General features: G+C 33.4%; 2 protein-coding genes across 2 annotated transcripts; both read left to right on the top strand.

The window, feature by feature from the left end:
• The first annotated feature begins 6,915 nt into the window (after window positions 1–6,915).
• On the top strand, window positions 6,916–17,859 carry LOC132742357 (serine/arginine-rich splicing factor 6-like). The gene is made up of 9 exons (XM_060730731.1): window positions 6,916–7,072; window positions 9,506–9,632; window positions 10,108–10,178; window positions 10,927–11,141; window positions 11,458–11,521; window positions 11,769–11,838; window positions 15,035–15,111; window positions 15,765–15,911; window positions 16,438–17,859. Exons 2-9 carry the CDS (start codon window positions 9,507–9,509, stop codon window positions 16,568–16,570), a joined length of 903 nt encoding a protein of 300 aa, XP_060586714.1. The 5' UTR covers window positions 6,916–7,072; window position 9,506; the 3' UTR covers window positions 16,571–17,859.
• A 3,393-nt stretch (window positions 17,860–21,252) lies between these two features.
• On the top strand, window positions 21,253–22,655 carry LOC132742349 (serpin B10-like). Its single transcript, XM_060730720.1, is given in 3 exon segments — window positions 21,253–21,353; window positions 21,356–21,973; window positions 21,976–22,655. Coding segments are annotated over 3 exon segments (1,167 nt in total). The 5' UTR covers window positions 21,253–21,268; the 3' UTR covers window positions 22,440–22,655.
• The last annotated feature ends 896 nt before the right edge of the window (window positions 22,656–23,551 follow it).

The following is a 23,551-nucleotide window of genomic DNA, read 5'->3' as shown; positions in this document are numbered from 1 at the left end:
TTCGTGACTCAAGAGTTTGGCGTATTTGGCTAATATAACCATGTGTGTAATAACAACGTGGATAATAATAACCGCTCTTCATGTAACTCTCGTACAAAAAAAATATCCTAAGCCCGGAAGTGTAATCGTTATGCTAACAAATATAGAGGCTTTTAACACTTTTTCATTTCATGTCAAAAATATTTACATGAGTCAACGTTGAGCTTAATCTTAAACGACTTTTTACACAAAACGTATTTGTTCTTATTATTTAAAAACTCTTAAACATTAACAATGTCAACATCTTACGAACGAAAATAAATGTATTTGTTCAGCGTGATTTATTAGTACTGATCGACAAACGGCTATTGGTTAAATAGTTAAAGCAACACTTAACTTGCACGCACAAATCATTCTCACGCAAAACACAAAACATGTTACTGTGTACATACTTAAAATATTAACAACAGCTAACTTAACCTCTTCCCGAAACAATCAAAACCGTCAAGCATACTTATTACATTTCAAGGACATGATATCATGAAATGCAATGGAAAGCAGTAAATATTCAATAAAGATGAATAAAAACTGATATTGAATATTTTGTAAGAAAAGAAAGTAATGACTGTGTTTTGTGGCGTATAGATAAATCAATGAATTGAATTATTGATAAAAAATCACGATTTGAGGGGTGAAAGATCTCCTACAATTACATTCCCGATATCAACATACAGCATGCTCCTTTTAAAAATAGAATTTCTTTTTGCGTCAGTTGGACAGGTCATACATTAGGATACATGTTCGCAATAAAATCGATATGCACGATATACCCGAGAATAAATAATATACGCATCGTTGTATTTCTAAAATAGGAATGCAACGCCCTTTAGGCTTTTTATAAACGTACGTGAAAGAGGGTCAAAATACAGTAAAAAATGTTATTGATGCTTTTGTGTGTTTATGTTTTTGTTGTTTGTTTTTGTTGTTTTTTTTTTGTCTTTTTTTTCAACATGAATTCCATTTTAACGTATCTATTTATTTATTTTATCACAAACCGATCGATTACAGCCCAGAATTAAAATTGTTCTCATTTTTGTGTCGCCTCTACGGAGTAGTGGCGACATATATGGATCACTTCTCCGTCGTCTGTCTGTCCGTCTGTCTGTCAGTCTGTCCGTCACAAAACTTGTCCAGACTACTTCTCATAAACTACTGGTGCAATTTCATCCAAACTTTGCAGGAATGATCAGTACCAAGTCTAGGTGTGCATATTGTCAGCATTGTCCGGTTCAATGATTTTTGTTAGAGTTAATGCCCTTTAATAATTTTTATTTTTAAAGTTTGTCCGGACTACTTCTCTTATACAACAAATGAAATTTCAATGAAACTTTACAGGATTGATCTGTAGCCCAATTCCTTGCGCATATTGCACGCGTTTTCCGGTTGAATGATTTTTGACCGAGTTATGGCCCTTTGATAAAAAAGGTGTTTTTTTCTGTGTGTTGCCAGATACACAAAAGCTTGTCCGGACTACTCCTCATAAACTACTGGTGCAATTTCATCCAAACTTTACAGGAATTATCAGTACCAAGTCTAGTTGTGCATATTGTCAGCATTGTCCGGTTCAATGATTTTTGTCAGAGTTAAGGCCCTTTAATAACTTTTATTTTTAAAGTCTGTCCGGACTACTTCTCTTATACCACTAATGCAATTTCAATGAAATTTTACAGGATTGATCTGTAGCTCAAGTCCTTGCGCATATTGCACGGATTTTCCGGTTGAATGATTTTTGGCCGAGTTATGGCCCTTTGATAAAAAGGTGTTTTTTATGTGTGTTGCCAGATACACAAAAGCTTGTCCCCACTTCTCCTTAAAAACTACTGGTGCAATTTCATCCAAACTTTACAGGAATGATCAGTACCAAGTCTAGTTGTGCACTGTCCGTCTGTCTGTCCGTCTGTCACAAAACTTGTCCCAACATGAAATTGGCCATTATGAGGCGACACGTGATCACTGGTCGCTCTTTTATTATATAGCTGACATTCTTTATCACCTCTATAAAAAATTTCAACAAGTTTATTCATATTCGCTGTACAACACTACAGTATAGTTTCATTTTCACTTCTTGTCCCACTTGACCAGTCGGATAAACTCGTAATTTCGGAAAAAATAAGGATTTACGTACAATTGTTGTTCTAACACGTGACTTCCAATTAAAACAATGTTGAGTAACGAAAAAGTACATGTATGTTGCGGTTATATGTAATGATTGAAGAAAAAGTCTGTCGATTGTAAGAACAGAAAGTTAAAAAAAGAATTCTACGGAATGCAGCATCTCAAACAATAAACTATGAAAATAGCGATTCCTTGATAATAAATTATGAACGACAACATTGACATTTACATAATTTACATGTTAATGTTTATAATCATTTACAAATCATAAACAATGAAATAATTAAATTTACTTGATGGTGTATTTATGAATAAAATAATTTGATAAATAATAGGCATATCTATGGTGGCTGATTGGTGCCACGTCGTACTTTCGCTCCGCGGGCCGCCAGGCGAAAACAGGGAAAGTGCGACTTCGTCGTATTATCGTATTTTCGCCTTGTACCCCTCAAAACGAAAGTAGGAAGAATGTTGACTTTGTCGTATTTTCGTGTTTTTGCCCGGCATCCCGCGGAGCGAAAATACGACATGACACCAAACCATACCCGCTTCACTACTGGGAGTAGATCATTTACATTGTGAACTATTAATTAATTTCGAGTATTTGAAAATCAAACAGTAGCAAGAAAGAGTCTTGACAGCTGTGTTTTGATTATACAGATTACAATTGAAATTCAATAATTTCCATTTCGTTAAATTTTGTAAAATAGCTTCCATCAAGTCTCAAATGTATATAAAGCACTTGCGTGTTTGGGATAATAAATTTCCAAAATGCATGGATATCCCATAATCTATTGTAGTTTGATTTGTTTGTGCTCGATAACAATTAAGATAATTGTTTTAAGATTAGATTTTAAAAAGTCAGCATTTATACTGGAACTTTCTATTTTGCATGCGTACTGTGAATCCTGTACCCCATACTAGTATTCAAGATTCAACTGTCCAAAAGGGGAAATTTTTCAAAACATATTTTGCGCTAAGGAAATTTGAAATAAGGAAATTCCCTAATTTTCCGCGAATGAAATAAACCGTGTAAACAGATCCCATCATTTTTTTACTATTTATTTCGTTGAATATAATTATGATTTAATTTTGTAGTGTATATTATACCGAAATACCTTGTTTGAAGGAAAATTTATTTATTTATTTACAGCATAACACACTTCGTGAAAGTTGATCATAGTAGTTTCTCTTGTGTCGTTGTTTGTATTTTTCTTCTTCTTCTTCTTTTTGTTTGTTTATTTTTCAGCAATTAATATTCCTTTCGTACTTAATACACATGAATACATGTATATAAACTCATAATGGCGGAGTCTGTTTTTCAGTTTTGAAGGTAATGGGTAATGTCTATAAATAAACTTGTATATATAGAACATATAATGTATTTTACAATCACTCTATATGAATGTAGGATATTATGACGATGTATGTTTTTTAAAAAAGAAGAAGAATCGACCTTTCTTATATGTTTACGGTAGCATGAACAACCATTCATAAAAATGTAATATTAAACTCAATCTGTTAATAAGTGAATGAACATAGAAAATATATTCAAACATTCAGGCATTATTACATTTATTGCGTGATTTTTTTTTTAAATATACTCAAAAATAATGTGTATTTTAAAAACCCAATACTGTTGGGGCGACATTGTCGAAAGGGGGGAAAGCTTAATAAAATGTAACGGTAAGGTATATAAGGTCGTATTGGACTCATTCAAATCAAGACGGCGTTGGAATGTAATGTACGTTATGTAAAATAATGATTTATATCTACCTATAATAATTTTAAAAGTATATATTGTATCGTACGCTGAAGCGCTTTGCCAGTTTTCCGTTAGACTTTGATATACTGGGGAAAAAAAACTTTTAAAAAGATCCTGTCCTATTTTGAACTTTCAGGAAAATCTTACTAGAGCTAGTTTCCAAAATTAATGTATGGTCAAAGTGATGATTTGTAACCATGTCGTCTTCATAAGTCTTTTGAGAAAAAAAATTAATGAAAGAAATGATGAATATTTTATGTAAAGTGTATTGATGAAAGTTATATAGCAGGCCTTTTTCCTCTATTTTGGCATGTATAGTCTACGTTAACTGCGGTATGTTGATCGATCGTATCCGGGAACGAGATATGGTGTCACCCCGGTACGGAATTAGACCCAGCCCGTTGTAGTCTAGAAAGTAGTTCTTTTAAATTTTGAAATGGCCTATTTCAAGTCATCTTAATTGATACTGGTTATATTTTAAGTATATCTTTAGTAATTGTGTACATATAGATTCATTTCTGAGTACTTTAAAGGTTGTTTTTTATGTATTTTTGCAGGATTTCATTTCTGGGTGGAAGGTTTCAGGAGGCACTATGCACAAGAATACACACCAGTTACTATTTGTAATATTCTATAGTGATTACAGAAATTAAAAGCTGCGGAAAAACTCCAAGGGCTAATGTATTATTTTTTTGTGCTAAATTTACTTGGACTGCATTGGTGTTTAAAGAAATGGTCATGAAGTTTCGGTACCGGATTTGCTTTGTCCAGAATTTAGCCTTAAATGTGATGGATTTACTATAGGATATATGGGTCGAAAATTCAGTGGGCCGTCTCCATATACACTGACCTATTTGCCAACCCAGTCAGGGTGCATGTAATAGATGATTTTTGTGAAGGCGTATTTTCTATCCAATAACATACTTTACCATTGAATAACATGTTGCTCAAAATGTATAACAAAAAATGTGCGTTGGCGCAGGTCTTTCAAATAAAATAAAAATATTTGAAAGACCGTGATTAGCGTATGAATGGAACAGCTATTGAATGGAAGCTTCTGCTTCAAAATCCTTTACGATACGATTTCACTAAGCAGGCGCGTTTGTCTGGGAATAGCTGTAAAACAAGTGTGTTAAGTGCAAGTTTATAGGTATAAAGATAAAAGCAAGTTAAAAAAAGACTAAAAGACTAAGATAAAAACAAAACTGACTTAAAACTGGTAGAAAGGATGCAGCTGCCCTGTAAAAAGCTCTAAACTGGGCCGCTTGTATATACATGTATAAGGACACGGGGGGGGGGTGGAGAAAATTAATTGGAGTGATGTTGTGTCCTTGAGAATGTTATAAAGTTGTTCAGGTTTCTAGCGGGCGGGTGTCAGATGGTAATGACCGACATAAGCTTGTGTAGGATTTTGTAGGGAATGGTAACATGTAGAGCTCAGCTGATATGTTGGCTTACAGACACTTCATCCCCCAGACACTTCACCCTAGGCCCTTTTTTGCAGACACTTCACCCCTCAGACAGTTCACCCCTCATTTTAAGAAATTTGATTGAGACACTTCACCCCTCATTTGTTTATTTTGTGTTTAACAATTATTTTTGTAGAGTATGTTAAATACATTCAATAGTGATTGAGTATGTTTATTGTTTTAAGCCATTGTCTAATAAATTTTGAGTTGATTTAATTCTTGAAGTTTGGGTACTTAATTAAGTTTTATTTCAGTTTGATCCTTACCATAAATAATCATTTTGTTACGGTCATTTGGTGATGGTTTGTGCTTTAACCTTGTGCTTAATTTACATAACTGGTGCTATTTATTTGTTTAATAAATGACATTATGAATGATCTTTGTATTAAATGCAGGATAATTGTTTACTATATTTTATAAACGCAACTGATTCATTCATTCATATTCATTTATATTCATTTTATTTATCTATTTATTTATTTAATTTATTTATTAAGAATAACTTTAATTTTCATACAATTATACCATTTTAATTCAATTATCTAATCAATTGTGAGATAACCGTTGAATAAACAACTAATCAACATGTGGAATAAACAAGGTGACATGCAATTAACACTTAATGGATGAAAGTGCTGTGATATATCATTTGGCAATACAACCAATTAACCTAAATCAGCTTTAAACTTAGTAAAAATAAGGTAATATGCAAAATTTTAATCAAATATACTGAAAATAATAAATATAAACATATATAGGCATTTTGTTGTTGACCAACTTGTTTTAATTACTTTATAGAACAAAATTGGATGAGGGGTGAAGTGTCTTACTGATTTTGGGGGGTGAAGTGTCTTAAGGGGTGAAGTGTCTTCAAAATTTGAGGGGTGAAGTGTCTGGGGGGTGAGGTGTCTTGCTACCGATATGTTTCGCCTCTGCGCTGATATGTTTCGCCTATGCATGCCAGGGCTTTTTTTCACTGGTTGGAGAAACAGTCCTGTCTTTAATTTTGGGGGAAAATTACACGGTATATTTGCAAAAGGGGAAGAAAAAAGTTGAAGTAAATTTAATTTTTTGGGAAAACTGCATGATTTTAAAGATTTTTTTCTTTGGGGAAGCAGCCTTATAATTGCCCCTGCTACAGAAGGAAAAAGCCCTGTCTGCTCTATATATATATCGAAGTTTTATATCTGAACACGAAAGCTGACCGTCTCCTCGTTCTTATCTTTATATTAACATAAATGCTTATTTTAAGAATGATTATTCGATTTATTTCAATTAAACATTTTAAATTTATCATAACTGATAAAACAACTGAATCAAATTACAATATATTTTTTGTTCTTGTGGAATTCCCTTAAAAAGTATATAGGCAAATATTAAGTTATTCAGCTAGGTTATATCTTTAAAACCTATTTGATGGAATGAAAGTACAAAAGTTGTAAGATATATCGAATTTTTGAAGATATTCACTGAATCACTGGAGCTATCATTTAGCCTTATTTAAAATTTATTCCTGATTACGTGTACCGTGAAATAGATTTTCTTCTGGTCGTGCGCGAACGGTATTTAGTCTCTTCTTAAAAAAGTCACGTGATAACGGCCTGTTCGTTTTCAGGAAACAAAAAACATCTCATTTTACGTTGTTCAAAAGATTCAAACACGAAAAAAATATTTCAAAATAAAGGTTTGTATATTTTTTATTAACCTTCCATCACGGATAATTGGTTATAATTTGTCTTTGTTCCTAATATTCGTCAAATTTATTTGGGTACGAATATCGACCCCAAATAAGATTTGATTCGTACTCAAAATATTTCAACATCGTTCTATTTTCTGTTGTTGTTTTTTTTGTTTTGTTATTTGTTTGTTTTAATTATTCTTATTATATTTGTAGAAGATTGGGACATTGATTTTCTGAATGTAAATGTATCGTTTAAAACTGCCTTGTTGTTTCAAATATATCTTTAACAAATGAGAGAGAGACAACTCCTGTTGCTGTTAATAAATATTTTTGTTCTAAGAATGTCATCAGTTGAACGTGTTAGAAGTTTAAAGTTTATTACGGAATGCACAGACAGTTGGGGTGTGGAGCTCAAAACCCCTTTAAAACCCAAAAAATATGTATCCCAGCACATGTACTGATCACAGGGCCAAAACATCATTTTTGGGGAAGGGGCCTCAGCCTTTTTCTTGGGGAAAATATGCGTGATTTTGTCATACTTTTGAAAAAGGGGTCCCAAATTTAACACAAACTTTTAACAAGTCAGGGCCCTCAATCCAATTTGGGGGAAGTGGGTCGCTACCCTCAGTTGGGGAAATTTTAGTGTTCCTCTTTTCTTTTATGATCAAATATCAAATAAATTTACTTAGATATAAGCTGTTTTTTTATTTACATGCATATTATTTTTTTTAAAAATCCCAAATAGGTAAAACTAAACCGTTCAGAGGTGATTGATAAGATTTGAAGAAAAGTTTTTAACACCTTACACCATCAGACCTTTATGCTGCTTAGCTTTCTTTTTTTATGATTCATTCTACCCCCCCCCCCCCCCCCATGAGCATCGTGAAACACATTCAGGCAATTATCTCCATTTCCACTAATATGAACAATACATGGACCTAAAGTAAATTCTATTCATAAACTACATTTCTAAGATAAAGAATAAGACAAAGCTTTCTTTTCTTGACTTTGTAAAACAATCGTAAAAATCGGCATCACGAAAATATGTGACAAATGAAAATTTTTTTGTTTTCTGGTTACACATCTACATTTCTAGTTGTTGCTGATGTAAATTATATAAAATTAAATTTATTGTTTATTATAAGATCGTTTTCCATCAGTTATTTCATCAATTATCATGAAAACAAAACTTACAACTTGGGGACCTTACGCCGCTTTTCATGGAATGGCGCGGAAGTGTCACATTGAAGGTTCCATGATAACCGCCGTATGAACACATCTGCGGATGTTTCTAAATTCAAAAATTTTACTATTTCATGTTTAAATGTTGAATTCTGCTTAAGCCGGTGCTAGGGGGCGTGGACGGTAACTTGCACTTTCCAGTACCGTCCATGAACAGGCTCAATCAAACCGAGCCTGCAACATTTTCAATTTTGTCGTGTTGGGCTTTCTTTAGGGATTCTGTATTTATCCTATTTTACAAGTTTGTAATTTACTGTGGTTGATGTAACATTTTGAAGACAAAAAAATGATTTCATGAATAAACAATTTAAAATCGAATTGTTGATGGGAATTGTGATTTTTTTTCTGCATATTTCTGTTGAAATTTTAGCATTTTTACAGGATAAAAGGCCAATATGTGACGGTAGATTTTGGAGGGGGGTGGGGTGGGGAAACAAACGGAAACGTGCAGACATGTACTGTATACAATATTCCCCTTACAAAATAGGCGTCAAAAGATGGATTTTACTTTTCAAAAACAACATGAGTTTTCATTTTATATGTTTTGAGGGGGAATTTTTCCCTCTGTTAGGGGAAAAAACATACTATTTTGGTGGGGGACTGCGACCGATTATCGGCCGCAGATTTGGTTGATCGAGGGCCCTGCAAGTTCTTCAAAATAGAAAAGCAAAAAGCACTGGGAAATACTAATAAGGCAGTAGAAGACCTTAATTCAACACCATCATTTAATTTTGTTCTAAATTCTATAGGAAATTTCAAAAGACTGGGGAATTTTGAGGACCAAACTGGGGAAAAAAAGAGGCTATATTCGGCCTCTACAAAGAAGGGTTTTTTGGCCCTGGATCATATATATCAGAAAAACTTAATATAAGCAATTTTGAAAAAAATACATATTTGTCAACGTCTATATAATAATACACAAGATAAAAAAGTTCGCCAGAAAAAATCCACACACTTACCGTCAAAATCACCATGTATTTTATTCCATTTCTAATATTTTCACTTTTAAACTTCAACTTCAATATAAACAACGCAACAGGCGATAATCTTGATGTTTATTTCGTCCGTTGCGTTGTTTATATTTATATACAAGTGGTATATTTAAATTTTAATACTTCTTTTATCATTCATAAATTACAAGCAAGAAAAGGAGAATTTTAGATATGTGACTGTAGACTTATTTTACACTTACAGGATGTCTGGCTCTAAAGTTTATGTTGGAAGATTAGCAAGCGACACAAGAGAAAAAGATGTCGAGAGATTCTTCAAGGGTTATGGAAGACTTCGGGATGTTTCAATGAAAAACGGATATGGTTTTGTGGTAAAAAACAGATTTTACATAACACTTAGATTGATTTAATGTCAAGATTTGATAACGATATATAACATTGGCTGGCCTTTATTTATATTAGTTATCAGTTACGATAAGTGATAATGATAAATTTGAAAAGTGCTTTATCTACTCGGTGAAAAAAATATATGAAAATTTGATTTTAAAAACAAAGTTTTCAGTCACATTCCCCTGTGCAACAAACAGATAATCATAAAAATGTGGTGCCATTTTTAAAGTCTGAGTCACTTTATTTGATTGGTTGCATATCCAAGACTGGCTTGGTAATTGTTGACCTTTAGCTTCAGTGCTTTCCTTAAAACTACATTTAAGATAAGCTGTTGTTTCCTTGAGCAAGAAACTAAACTTGGTGTTCTGTACTGGTTGATTCCAGGAACAGATTCGAGAGTGTGTCCATATTTCAGTGCATTTATGAAACAACTATAAATTATAATTTGTGTTTTAGGAATTTGATGACCCTAGGGATGCTGATGATGCTGTCTATGAACTTAATGGAAAGGAACTTCTTGGTGAAAGGTAAAATGATTTCATGCCAAGTTCTTAGAATATTTAAGTAATTGGGGGCGTTTTGTACCTAAGTGGTAAATGTTGTTGACTTCAAACCACTTGCCCTCTGACTTCAGATCTCCTCTAGGACTTTAGATTTTTTCATGTGCGGAAGCTATCCAGCCAAGTAATGGAGTCGATGGTTCTACCCAGGTGACCGTCTGTGCCTGAAATAATTCATTGAGGGGTATTTGAAGTTTTTCTCCACCAGAAAAGCTGTCATATGACCTTTACTGTGTTGGTGCGACATAAACCCAACAAAAATACGGGGGCGCGGGGAAGAGAATTAAAGTTTTCAAATGAACAATGTAGTATGAAATAAACCTCAGCGTTGACAATTTATGAGATATATTAAGCGAAATAGAACATGTAGAGGTTAACTTAAGTAAAAATTATTTCGCTTAGGAAAGTTTTGATAACCGTTATTGACTTATTTGTACAGTGTCTTCTAGGAATCGAATAGTGGGGGATTTTTATCGTAAGATGATAATTTATTTGTTGATCTTTTTCCTTCTTTTTCTATGTAAAATTTTCCCCCTGCCTTTGAAAAAATAGGGGGGAATTCTCATAAATTTCATATTAGTGAATCCCCCACATCCGCCCTCCTATAATAGACACTGTAAGCTTTTAAACATAAAATGTTTCTAGTTTGACTCGTGGGGCTACCCTACTCACTAGTGTGTTGGTTAAAGTTTTCAATTTGTTTATATTATTACAGGTTAATCATTGAGCATGCGCGTGCATCTCGAGGACGTGGTGGCGGTGGTGGATTCAGAGGTGGTGGAGGTGGAAGATTCGGGGGCGGTGGTGGTTACGGTGGGGGAGGGTATGGGGGTGGTGGTGGTAGATATGGTGGGGCGGCGGCGGTGGCAGAGACCGGTATGGTGGTGGTGGTGGACGCGACGGATACCGCAGTGATAGAGGAGGAGGAAGGTTAAATACGTACTGATACTTTTAGATTTCTTTGATAAAAGTTTTGATATGTTAAAATCTATTTATATTTATAATGTTTTGATAAGTACTAGTTCTTGAATCTTATTAGATCACACTTTGTTATACCTACATGTCTATATGTATACAGCTGACAATTTATGGTCAGCATTTTTTAATCACAAACATTGAAAGGGTTTAAATCCAACCAGGAACTAGAGAAAGCTTTTATGTGTGGAAGCTATCAAAATCATTGGGTCAAATGGAGAGCAATACAATTCATTATACACAGAGTGATTTAAGCTCCTTCTTAACACAGAAGAGGGAGGTCATATGGCGATTTCTCAGCTTTACTGTGGAAGGAAGACCTCAGGTGCCCCTCTGTGCATTATTTTAGGCATGGGAGAGCACCTGAGAAGAACCGTTGATGAAGCAATCCAAAGCCTCTGACGGGATTCGAACCAACAGTGGTGAAGGACAAGTGGTTTGAAGTCAACGACCATAACCACTCTGTCATGGACAACTTGCGCTTACAAAGGCCTACAATTTACTAAGAGATATTTCAAGAATTTCATGAAGGGAATTGTAATGTTATATATACATTATGTTTGTACTTGTAATCCATTGTAGATATGGTCCACCACAGAGAACAGACTATAGATTGAGAGTAGAAAATCTGTCATCACGTGCCAGTTGGCAGGTAGGGACAAAATTTTCATGTTGATTTTGCCAATATTTTATGCTTGGTAATTTCATTTGCATTTTGTTTCATCTTTAGTGAGGCAAACTTTCAGTTAAAGGAAGTTAAATTTTTAGGTGTTTCAGTGTAGGTAATCTGTTTGAAATGGATTCCAGCATGTTCGTTAAAGGTGATGCCCAATTACTTTACAGGAAAAACAAAATGCAAATATTTACTCCATGAATACTTTCAAGGGGCCTCAGAACCTGAGAAGTAAAAGTTGCTTTCTTTGAACCGCTTGCCCCTCATATCTGTGGGTTTAAATACCAACAGAAAGTTTTGATACTGTCATGAGGAAGCTATCCAATTAGCAAACAAAGGGCTATTGGTTAGAGTTGGGTGCCTGTTTATATCTGACTGAAATAATGTATGGAGGGGCACGTGAGGTCTTCTTACTCTGAAAAGTGGGAAAAATTGTCATACAACCTTTTTAGTGCTGGTATGATGCAAACAAATCAAAAATAGAAACATTTGTGTATTATACCAGATAGCATCAAGGTATAAATTTAGTTATGTCTTGAGACCATTATAATAAATGCACTCTGCTGAATTGGTGAAAATATGTGTAAATCAAGGATTTTGTTTTTCCTGTAAAAGTTGGGTTATACATCTGCTTTTGATTTTTGGAGGCAAAGAAATAAAAAATCATTTGAGAGGTCATATTTTGCTCCAGTGTTCCCATTGGATTGGTAGCAAAATGATCTTAACAAGAAAAAAAAAGATAAAAAACTTGATAAATATTGATGGTAAAATGAATTCTAATCTATTAATGGTTATAGATTCATGGTTAAACAACTAATTTGGAAGACTATGAATTTAATTGTCATACCTTCCTATTTTATGTTCATATTTCCAACTACCTTACATATATAACCAGAAACCCCAATCTTACGACAGCATGTTAAATATTTCCATGGCTTTATTTGTTGTTTTGACTATTTATTTATTTTTTGTCATTTTGAAATTTTTCGAAACCCAAGGGGAGGTAAAAAACTTGACTTGTGTTCATTTCTCTTGTGCATTATGTAATTTTGTTTTGTAACTTGAATATTTAACACATTTCAAATTTTCAAAGAGAATTTTTGGCCATAATATGATGGTTATATAGCGAAGTATGTATTGTTGACTGATTTAGTACAATGTGTTTTATTAGGATTCTAAGTATATTGTCTCCAGTTAAGTATACTTTCTTTTTATTATCGCTCAATAGAGATATTTGTGTTAGTCTGATCAGTCCCTTGCAAATTGTGGCTATGCTTCAATGACACGAAGAATTATGTTGTTTCTGAAAGCACACTCTAATTGTATAACAGACATCATTATTATATGATCTAAAAATATCAGCAATTACATTTGTCCAAATGATATTCACTGACTGAATTAGATTTCCAGATCTAAAAATAGAATAGGATTCATACCCAATGATAGTAGTCAGGAAGGAGAGCATGTTACGCCCCACACCAAACAATAGCAGGCCTCGATGAATTTTTTCTAGGGTCACTTCTGGCAGGGGAAGTGGTCCTTCAAATTTACTCGCCCTTCTTAAAATGTACTTGCCCTGCATTTTGAGGGACAAAATTTGTAAAAATCAAACAAAAAGACTCAAATTTACTAATTACCGGTCTGTATCGGCACAACAAGGAGTTAATTCAGCATAAAACATAGCATATAATGTTCATAGAAAAATGTGAATTATGGTATATGATCCTTTCTCCATTATCAACAGGGTAAAAAATCATGACAAAAATAATAGAACCAGTAATATATTTCATTTGACATGTAAAATATGATATGCTTGTACATGTAAATATTAATACATTCTTCAAAAATAATAAAACCAGTAATATTTTTCATTTGACATGTAAAAAATAAGATAGTTTGTAAATATTAATACATTCTTAAAAAATAATAGAACCAGTAATGTTTTTCATTTGACATGTAAAAAATAAGATAGTTTGTAAATATTAGTACATTCTTAAGCACTTAAATCATTTATTTTAATGCTTTATTTTTATGTGATCTTATATCCTAAGCCAATCAAAGGAATGTAAAAAAAAAAATAAGAATAGTATTGTCTTAATCTTATATAAAAAGGTGGGTATATGAAAAATGTTCACATAATTAGGGTAAGACTTTGAAGAAAGAGTTTCCCAAGAAGCAGAAAGTTGTGCATTAATCTATAATGTAAAAGTGACATATAAATAATGACAAAAGATCGATCATTATTTTGTGGTGTTCTCTTTTACTTTGCAGGGAATATATTTGGTTATTTGAGAATCTCTGTCAAGGTCTTGTATTATCTCAAGGAGTCTGTGTCTCACAGTTGGCAAGCTAATATCTGTATCACACAAGGCTAGATTAGGGGGCAATATATTGGGCACGAGGGAGCCGATAACTTGGTGGCCAGCCATTTTGACTTCTCTCTTTCTCTTAGACGAAAATACTTGCTGTACACAATAATAGCAAGCCATGAAAATGTCAGAATGGTCAGTCAGCCTGTACACAAAAATAGCAAGCCATGAAAATGTCAGATTGTCAAGCCAATATCTCTGATTGTGAAGCCAATCTCTGATTGTGAAGCCAATATCGGGATCAGGTTGAATGCTAAATATATCTCTCTGGTATGCAGCTTTTCTCTGTTGCCGGGTTCTTGCTCACAGTTGATAATTCTATAAAAGTCCTTAGCAACGAGTGCTAGACAAATCTCTGCAATAGCCTAGGGATGCTCAAAAGTAAGAGAGGTAATTCATTTAACACCTTTTTTTTTTTTCGTGCTGGACGAAGAAAACAAATTTTTTTATGCTTTTTTATCATCATACTTATTATATGTGTAAGTGTTTAGAAATTTTTTCATAAAAAAGCATGTGAATTTCAATATTTTACATGTGTGAGATGTTTTCTTTGATATTTAAGTTTAAGAAATTTAAAATGTTAATATATCAATAATATATCTTGTGTTGAGAAATATATTAAGATTACAGCAGATTTTTGGTTTTATCCTGAATCTCTGCTCCTGCTTTCTTGATGTTTGCAGCTATAGAATGGTAGATGGCAGTTCCAGTGAAATTAAGAAATCACAAGGTATTTTTGAAAGAGATCGCTTTATGGTAACTTGTAAAAAAGTTGTATAGAAATGTTGATGTTTTGCTATTTATAGGATCTGAAAGATCATATGAGGACTGCGGGTGTTGAAGTTTCGTTTGCCGACGCTCACAAGCAAAGAACCGGTGAAGGGTAGGTTAAATTTGTTTTAAAAAATGTTAAGCTCTAGATAAGGTACTCTGTGGCAGAAGGGTTGAAATTGCTGGCTTCTAATCACTTGCCCCACACCGCTGTGGGTTGGAGTCTCATCAAGGACATTCGGTTCTTCCATGTGAGGAAGCTATCGAGTTAAAACTATCATAACATGGCAAAAAAAAAAGCTAGCCAATGGAAAGTTTGGTAGTTCTACTTGGATGCCACTTGAGCCTGAAATAATGCATGGGAGAGGTCCTATATAGTTGATGAATTAAAGCGTCGTGCCTCCAGATTAATGAAAATTGAAGACTTGGGTTAAAATGAATCTGTACTCAAGAGTTAATGGCAAGTGCAAAATCTTTATGTCCCTTAGCAGGAGCTTAAGCATTATCTAATCTTCAACTCTTCATGTAAAATATTGAAACATTGGTTCTGATAAACAAGAAATATGTAATTTGACAGAATTCTTTTTGGTTTGAAAACATTTTTAGTTTGGTGATTTCTAAGATTTGGCTTAAACATATTATTCAACATAACATTTAACATGTGAACAATATTTACAAAATACATTTTGGGATTGGGCAGAAAGTTATAAAGCTTATGAGTGTAAGATTTTACTTTGTAATTGACATAGTATGGTTTACTTTTAGTGTCGTGGATTGTGCTACAGAATCGGACATGCTCCGAGCCCTGGAGAAACTCGACGGTATGGACATTAATGGTAAAAAGATCAGACTGGTGGAAGAGAGAGGTGGTAGCAGCAGTGGAGGCGGAGGACGTGACCGAGGCCGAAGAAGGTAAGATGTTTATTATATAACATTATATCAACCTTTATACTAGTCTTACAAATTTCCATGTCTTATTGTTCCCTTTACATGTATTATTATTATCTGTTACTTATTGTATACAAAAGTTGTGATTGTTACTAAATCATATGTATTCATACACAGGTTCTATGTTCTACTTCATGATAAAATTTGTTTTTGTTGTTGCTTTTTTCTTGCCAATTATTATATGAAGTTCAAGTTCTTACTTTGGCAATATATTATATCAAAGAAGACAGAACGTCTGTGGATGTACTCGGGTGCCCGTATGAGCCTGCAATAATGCATGGAAGGGCGCCTGAGGTCTTCCTCCACCAGTAAAGCTGGAAAGTGGTAATATTACCTGTACTGTGTTGGTGGGACTGAAAACCCAACCAAAAAATATTTTTTTAGAGCTTCCTAGATGTTATTTACTATCGGCTTCCTGCAAACCTTTGTACAAGATAGAAGTCTTTAATATTGTACTTATTCCTTTATTTGAATAAATTATATTTTTCAGTCGCTCCAGGAGCAGGAGTCGTTCAGACAGTCGATCTAGGTCAAGGTCAAGATCCAAGAGTAGGTCAAGGTCGAGCTCCCCGCCACAGGAACGCTCACGTAGAAGATCTGGCGACGAGCCGGAAGATGATTGACAAATTAAATGTTAACTCTACAAAATACAATGTTTTTATAATGTGTTTAGTTATGACGAATATAGATAAAAGATGGACCAATCTTATTTGTAAGGCTTGTAATTCTATTGTTTTTGTGCATAATAAACTAATTTTGGTATGAACTAATAATTTCTTAGAAATTCTCCTGTAATTTTTCTAGATTGTAAGGTCCATGTACGAGACAGTATGTTAATACTTAGAATACTTTCATATTTCTTTGCGTCCATTTGTTAGTTTAAAAAAAAATCCCTATAATTCATCCATCAATGTCTGTAATATTTTTTAATATTTTAAGTAAGAATTAGAAAAAAAATATCAAAAAATGATTTTGAATGTTAGATAATTAGCTAGTTAGAGAAGATCAGGAAATAGATAAGAAATAATCCAATCTACACACTTTTGTCAAATTAATTTCTTTAGTGCTAACTGTATTCATTGTCAGCCTTCAGATACATTTAACACATTAGATATCTTATAATTATGAACTTGTTCATCTTTAATCATACTGAAATTTTCAAAATTTTAAATTACTGACTAGCCAACAGTGCAGACCATGCTAAGACAGTGGGGATGTGTCGGCTGATCTTGGCTGGCTCTGGTCACATGTGTAGAATTGGGGGCTGCCACCAGGTTAACTGTATAAGGCAAATTACAAATTAAGCTTGGTCAAAAGTGTGATACCTTAAATTTGCAATCGTTTATAATTTGTCTTGAAAAGTGACTTTTATATTTTGAGACTTTATCCTTCAATTCATGCAAAACAATTTTTTCAATTCGCATACAGCAATTATTTTAATCAGGTCCTATTATTATTTGTAATGGATATTTGTTATAGATAATGAAACATTGCATTAGAATAATGTCAAACTTTGTGTGAACATGTACTCTGTTCACGTTTGCATGATATCACTCTTAATTATCATAATGTAATTGTAATGTACATTGTACATTAAGATTTAAAAGTACTCTGATAATTTTCAAGATATGTTTCAGTTATTACTTCATTATTTTTTTTGATGCTACAAAAATAGTGAACATTTCCGTTATGTAAATGCTATCCTAAGTTTGAACAAAGATTTGTGTGCCATGTCCTGATTTGTCGATATTCTTATCTATTACTGAAGACTAAAAAAATGTAAAAAAAAATGGAAAAATAGAAATGAAAAGTAAATTTTGTTCACGTATCTGTAAAATCATGAACATTTTATATCATGTTAAATCATCTTTGTGTGGTGTCATCATTTAAATAAATCATTGAAATCTTAAAATAGTTGTTTGTTCTGAAAATAAAATGAGCCGCATCATGACAAAACCAACATAATGGGTTTGCGACCAGCATGGATCCAGACAAGCGCAGGCTTGTCTGGATCCATGCTGGTCGCAACCCATAATGTTGGTTTTTTGATCAGACTGCATGGATGCGCAGGCTGGTCTGGATCCATGCTGGTCGCAAACCCATTATGTTGGTTTTGTCATGACGCGGCTCAAATATCTCGAGTTTGTAACACTCTTTAGCAGTTTTATGATAAAGGAAAATGTTAACAGCCTATATTGGGATGTCCGTGGCTGAGTGGTTTTAAACCACTTGTTTGATGTGTGTTCGAATCCTGTTTGACTGAAGCTATCTAGCTAGTTTACAGAACGTTGATGGTTCTACTCTGGTGCCTGTTTGTGACTAAAATAATGTGTAGAGGGGTGCTCGAAGGAAAGCTGGGAAGTGGACTCGGGGACCTATAATGTATTGGTGCGACGTAGAAAAGATTATAGACAAAATAAAAGACCAATGACGATGTTTCGTTTCCATTAAAGGCACATTTAGCTTCAGAAATGAGCCTTTTTTGTCTTTTCTATAGAAAGGAAAGTGCAAACATACGTTTTTTTTATATTGTTAAATGGATTTAGAAAATCCTTGATACTTATCACCTGAGAAGAAAAGCGCTGAATGTGAATTTGTCACAAAGATTACAGCAAAATGTAAACAAAGTGATAGTTTATCATCTATTCACTCTATCTGTTACTTGCTAAAACTTATCAAGAGGCAAAACGTCATTAATCTATATGGCATACAAGTTACATGTACTTTGGCGACGGGATACTAACAAGACACCAAAAATTAAAAAAAAATTGAAATATTGTTTTTGCTGAGACCTAAGTAGTATTATGCCTTAACGTGAGCCTACTCCTGAATTGTAAAAATCTTGATTCACTCTACCAACAGTGAGAGAACTCGGTCGTGATCTTGAGAGGAAAGGAGAACCCATAATCTGTGTTTAGAGGCAGATTTATGAACCACTGCTACTTGCTCTATCTTTACTTCCACTTGATACTAGGAACAACCAGCGAAAGGCTGCTGTCTGGGAAAACCTTATAAGCTTAAAAATATATAACAAGGGTACATTGGTTAAAAACAGTGCAAATATTAAAGTATTATTTTAAATGCCAAACTTTTTCATAAGACAGACTGGAATTGGATATAACCCGGGTGGCTATTCAAGTAGTGGATAGCTCTGAAGGAAAGACAGTAGACATGGTCACCACAATGTGTTTGCTCTGAGTCGGTTATTCTGCTTTTTTAGCTCGACTATACGAAGTATATGGAGAGCTGTCCTACTCGCCCCGGCGTCCGCGTCCGCGTCCAGATTTTAGATTAAAGTTTTGGTGCAGTAAAATATTTTTCACTATAACTTTGTCATTTCTTAAGGTATCAACTTCAAACTTCAAATTTATGTTCCTTATCATCAACCACATCTTATGTGACAAGGTTCATAACTCTAGCACCAATATTTTCAGATTTATCTCCCCTTGAACTTAGAATTTTCCTTAAAAAAAACTATTTTTTACTGTTACTTCTTTATTTCTTAAGGGATCAACCTCATACTTCAAATATATGTACCTTATCATCATCCCCATCTTATGTGACAAGGTTCATAACGCTAGCACCAATATTTTCAGATTTATCTCCCCTTGAACTTAGAATTTTCCTCAAAAAATACTATTTCTTACTGTTTCTTCTTAATTTCTTAAGGGATCAACCTCATACTTCAAATATATGTACCTTATCATCATCCCCATCTTATGTGACAAGGTTCATAACTATAGCACCAATATTTTTCAGATTTATCTCCCTTTGAACTTAGAATTTTCCATTAAAAATATTATTTTTTACTGTTACTTATTTATTTCTAAAGGGATCAACTTCATACTTCAAATATATTTACGTTATCATCATCCACATCTTATGTGACAAGGTTCATAACTCTAGCACCAAGAATTATCTCCCCATAAACTTAGATTTTTTTACTAGAAAAATGTTATTTTTTATAATAATTTTTTTATTTTTAAAGGTATCTACCTCAAACTTCAAATACTTATTCCTTATCATCAATTACATTTTATGTGACAATGTTCATAACTCTTGAAGCAATATTTACAGATTTATCTCTCTTTGAACTTAGAATTTTCTTTAAGAAATATAATAACTTCTTTACTTTTTAAGGTATCTACTTCAAACTTCAAATATATATTTCTTATCATTACACAAATGTTGTGTGACAAGGTCCATAACTCTAGCATGACTATTTCTAGAATTATTCCCCTTGATCTTGGAATTAATGTTAACAAATGTTATTTTTTTACTATAATTTAATACATAATTATACATAATTGATTTTTCTTTCATAGTTTTGTCCTCCTTACTGCGTCCAGTATTTTATTAGTCGAACTTCGCTGTCTCCTGTGACAGCTCTTGTTAAGTCCAATATTTGGGGGAAAGTCGCCATATGACCTTCACAATGTTGGTGCGACGTTAAACCCGCCATTCACCCCTCCCCATTTAAATCATAATTTTATGAAACATAAGACATTAGTTTTCAATTGCTTCATTAATATAAAGTTTAGGAAGAAGGAAAAAGATTCAAGTCTATGATGAATTGGTTAATTATGAACGTTAATTGCGTGAACAATAAACTACCGGACTTCTCCAGTACAAACCGGATTTCCTAGTACATGTTGATGATTACAACAATCATCTAAAACATCCGCCTGTGTTTCTTTAAGTGTCTTTGTTTTAGTTTTACTTGTTGATAAACAAAATACAAATGAAAATGTAAACGTGGCCTTTATAATTATTTCTAAAAATAGCACGCATTTACACCTGAACACGTATATCGTAAAAATTTTTTAATACGATATGAACACGCTTCAGCACGGTGTAAATGAAATAGTGACAGTAAACTGTAAAAAACAACAGTTAAGATTTTTTTATCTCAATATTTATTCTTTAAACATGTGTTATGATCATGTTTTGCAACTCCTCTCGACTGATGCTGAATAATCTTAACGCGATTACGTCCCTTGCATTGTATTGCGTTGCATATAGCCGTTAATTAAGTTACATTATTAGATCTTGATGAATGAAAGACAATTAACGCAATTAAGTTGTGTCGTCGGCCTCGTAAAATAATGAAGAAGAAGATGAAGAAAAAAAAAACCGTACGCACCTGATGAATTGGCTTAATGTAAATAAAAAAATAACAAGACTTTTAAAAAAGTTATGTTTATCCGCATCAATGTACGTAAAATTGACGTACGTTTTTGTTTCCAGGACGTATTTTCAATTCACAATAAATTACTTTTTTATTATTATTTTTTTTTATAGAAGAACGCATTGCAAGAGAAATGTCGTGCAGTCGAAGTGGTATCTCAAACAATGTGAACGAGTTTACATTAGATTTGTACAATGAGATAGCGACATCACAGCCAACTAACAAGTTTTCATGTCTCCAAGTGGCTTGATGCTTGTAATGGCAATGTTGCATGTCGGGGCGGGAAGAAACACGGAAAAGCAAATGGCCAAAGTATTAAAACTAGAGAAAATTGAAAATGATACATTGTTCTGCGACATGGAACAATTCATTAAAAAATTAAGAGAAGGTAACAATTCAGTTCAGTTGAAAACGGCTAACAAAATTTATCCAAATTCCAAAAATGTTGTATACGATGATTATATTAAACAACTAAAGGAACATTTTCACTCCGAGGTACAACATTTAGACTATTATTTTCAATCGAAGAAATCAATAAACATTATAAATGAATGGGTAGAACAAGCAACAGGTGGTAAGATAAAGGGTTTGGTTTCACCTGATCCAGTCAACCCACAAACAGCTATGGTTGTAGCCAATGCTATTTATTTCAAAGGCGGATGGAACGGTCCATTTGATCCGAAGGATACAACTAAAGGTGATTTCTTTATCAACGATAAAGAAAACGTCCAAGTCGATATGATGATGAAGGAATTAGATTATGAAGATATTGGATATATAGATGACGAGGAATTAGACTGTAAAGCGATTGAACTAACATACACCGGTCAAGATATAGGACTGTTATTTTGTTACCAAATAAAAAAGATGGTCTCGGAGCAATGGAAAAGAAACTAACAACGGATGTGCTGAAGCAGTTAGTAAAGAAGTTGGACCCAAAAACGACCATTGTGATAGTGAGCATACCAAAGTTCAAACTTGAGACGGAATATGACATGAAACAAGTCTTATCATCCTTAGGCATGACTGATTTGTTTGATAAAGAAAAAGCAGACCTGTCAGGAATGGGAAAAGACCTGCATGTTTCAGGTGTTTTCCAGAAATCTTTTATAGATGTAAATGAAGAAGGGACAGAGGCGGCTGCTTCAACATGGGACGGCGTTATGGTTTTAAGTGACGATCCATTACCTCAATTTCAAGCAGACCATCCATTCTTCTTTATGATTTGGGATCATAGGCTAAATGTACCGCTATTTTTTGGACGTTTAACTAACCCTTATGCTTTATATCCATCCGATCTGTAGACTGATTGTAAACAAACCAGAAAAGGCATTTAAAAAAAGAAGACACCACGCTTTTGATAATATCTTAGAGGTCGGTCTTCTAAACCGGTTCTCCTTGATAACTAAACAGAAATTACCATTTTCTTTGCAAGTGGTCTACTTCTAATACTACATGATTTCTGAATCAGTGGCGAAAGACAAATACCAATAACAGTCAATGTCAAAGATCAATTGACAACAACATTTGTTCGTGCATTAATCAGAGGAGTTGTTATAGATGCATGAACGTATTTAAGAAGTTCGATACTTTGTTTCTAAGAAGCAACCGTAATGTGTCCAACATGGTTTGTAGAAGCTATTGTGGTATCGGTTTGGATCGATGTAAAAAAGCAATTAGAATAAAGAAAGACCATTAATAATTCACAGGTACATATACTCGTATATTGAAAAACAAACCACTGAAATTGCATTAAAAGCAGTATATTTTGTTTTTTGACCGACGGAGAAAGAAAAAGAAAAGCATCCATGGCAATTCCTGATATACAGTATAAGGTAGTTTGACTTAAAAGGCACGGTAGAAAATGTGTAGTTGCGGATGGTGATTTAACCGTGACTTAACTAGGAAAGTAAAGCTTTGCAAGATTTTAACTACTGGAGTGCTAATAGTTCCATTAATTTATATTCATGTAACCTTTAATCTTTTATTGTTTTCTATGAATTTGTACAGATCGCATTATACCTGTTGAACACTCTGAAATATATCCGTTAGCAGTCCAGATAATATTGTTGACTTAAACACTCTTGTGTCTTTTCTTTTTTTATCCGCATTTGTGAATGACTAAAAGAATACATATAATATCTGCATCAAATACAATATTGTAAGGGAAAAAGTACAAATCAAATAAATCTAAAAACATGGTTACTACTGAAGTTGTTCTTTCGACAACGTTGTTCTGTATCATGCAAATTTAGTAACACACCTGTATTACACAACAAATAATTTGTGTCTGTCTGTTTCCTATGAAATCTGGTTCTGATATAGATGAACAGATGAAGGGAAAATAGAGAAAAACAAAATCCTTTTAGAAAGCCCAACACGGCAAAATTGGTAATTTTGCAGGCTCGGTTTGATT

Source organism: Ruditapes philippinarum, unplaced genomic scaffold, assembly GCF_026571515.1.
Source record: "Ruditapes philippinarum isolate M1 unplaced genomic scaffold, ASM2657151v2 ctg2798_1_1_1_1, whole genome shotgun sequence".
NCBI lineage: Eukaryota > Metazoa > Mollusca > Bivalvia > Venerida > Veneridae > Ruditapes > Ruditapes philippinarum.
Note: the sequence above shows the minus strand (reverse complement) of the source record. Positions and strands in the feature narration are given on the sequence as shown.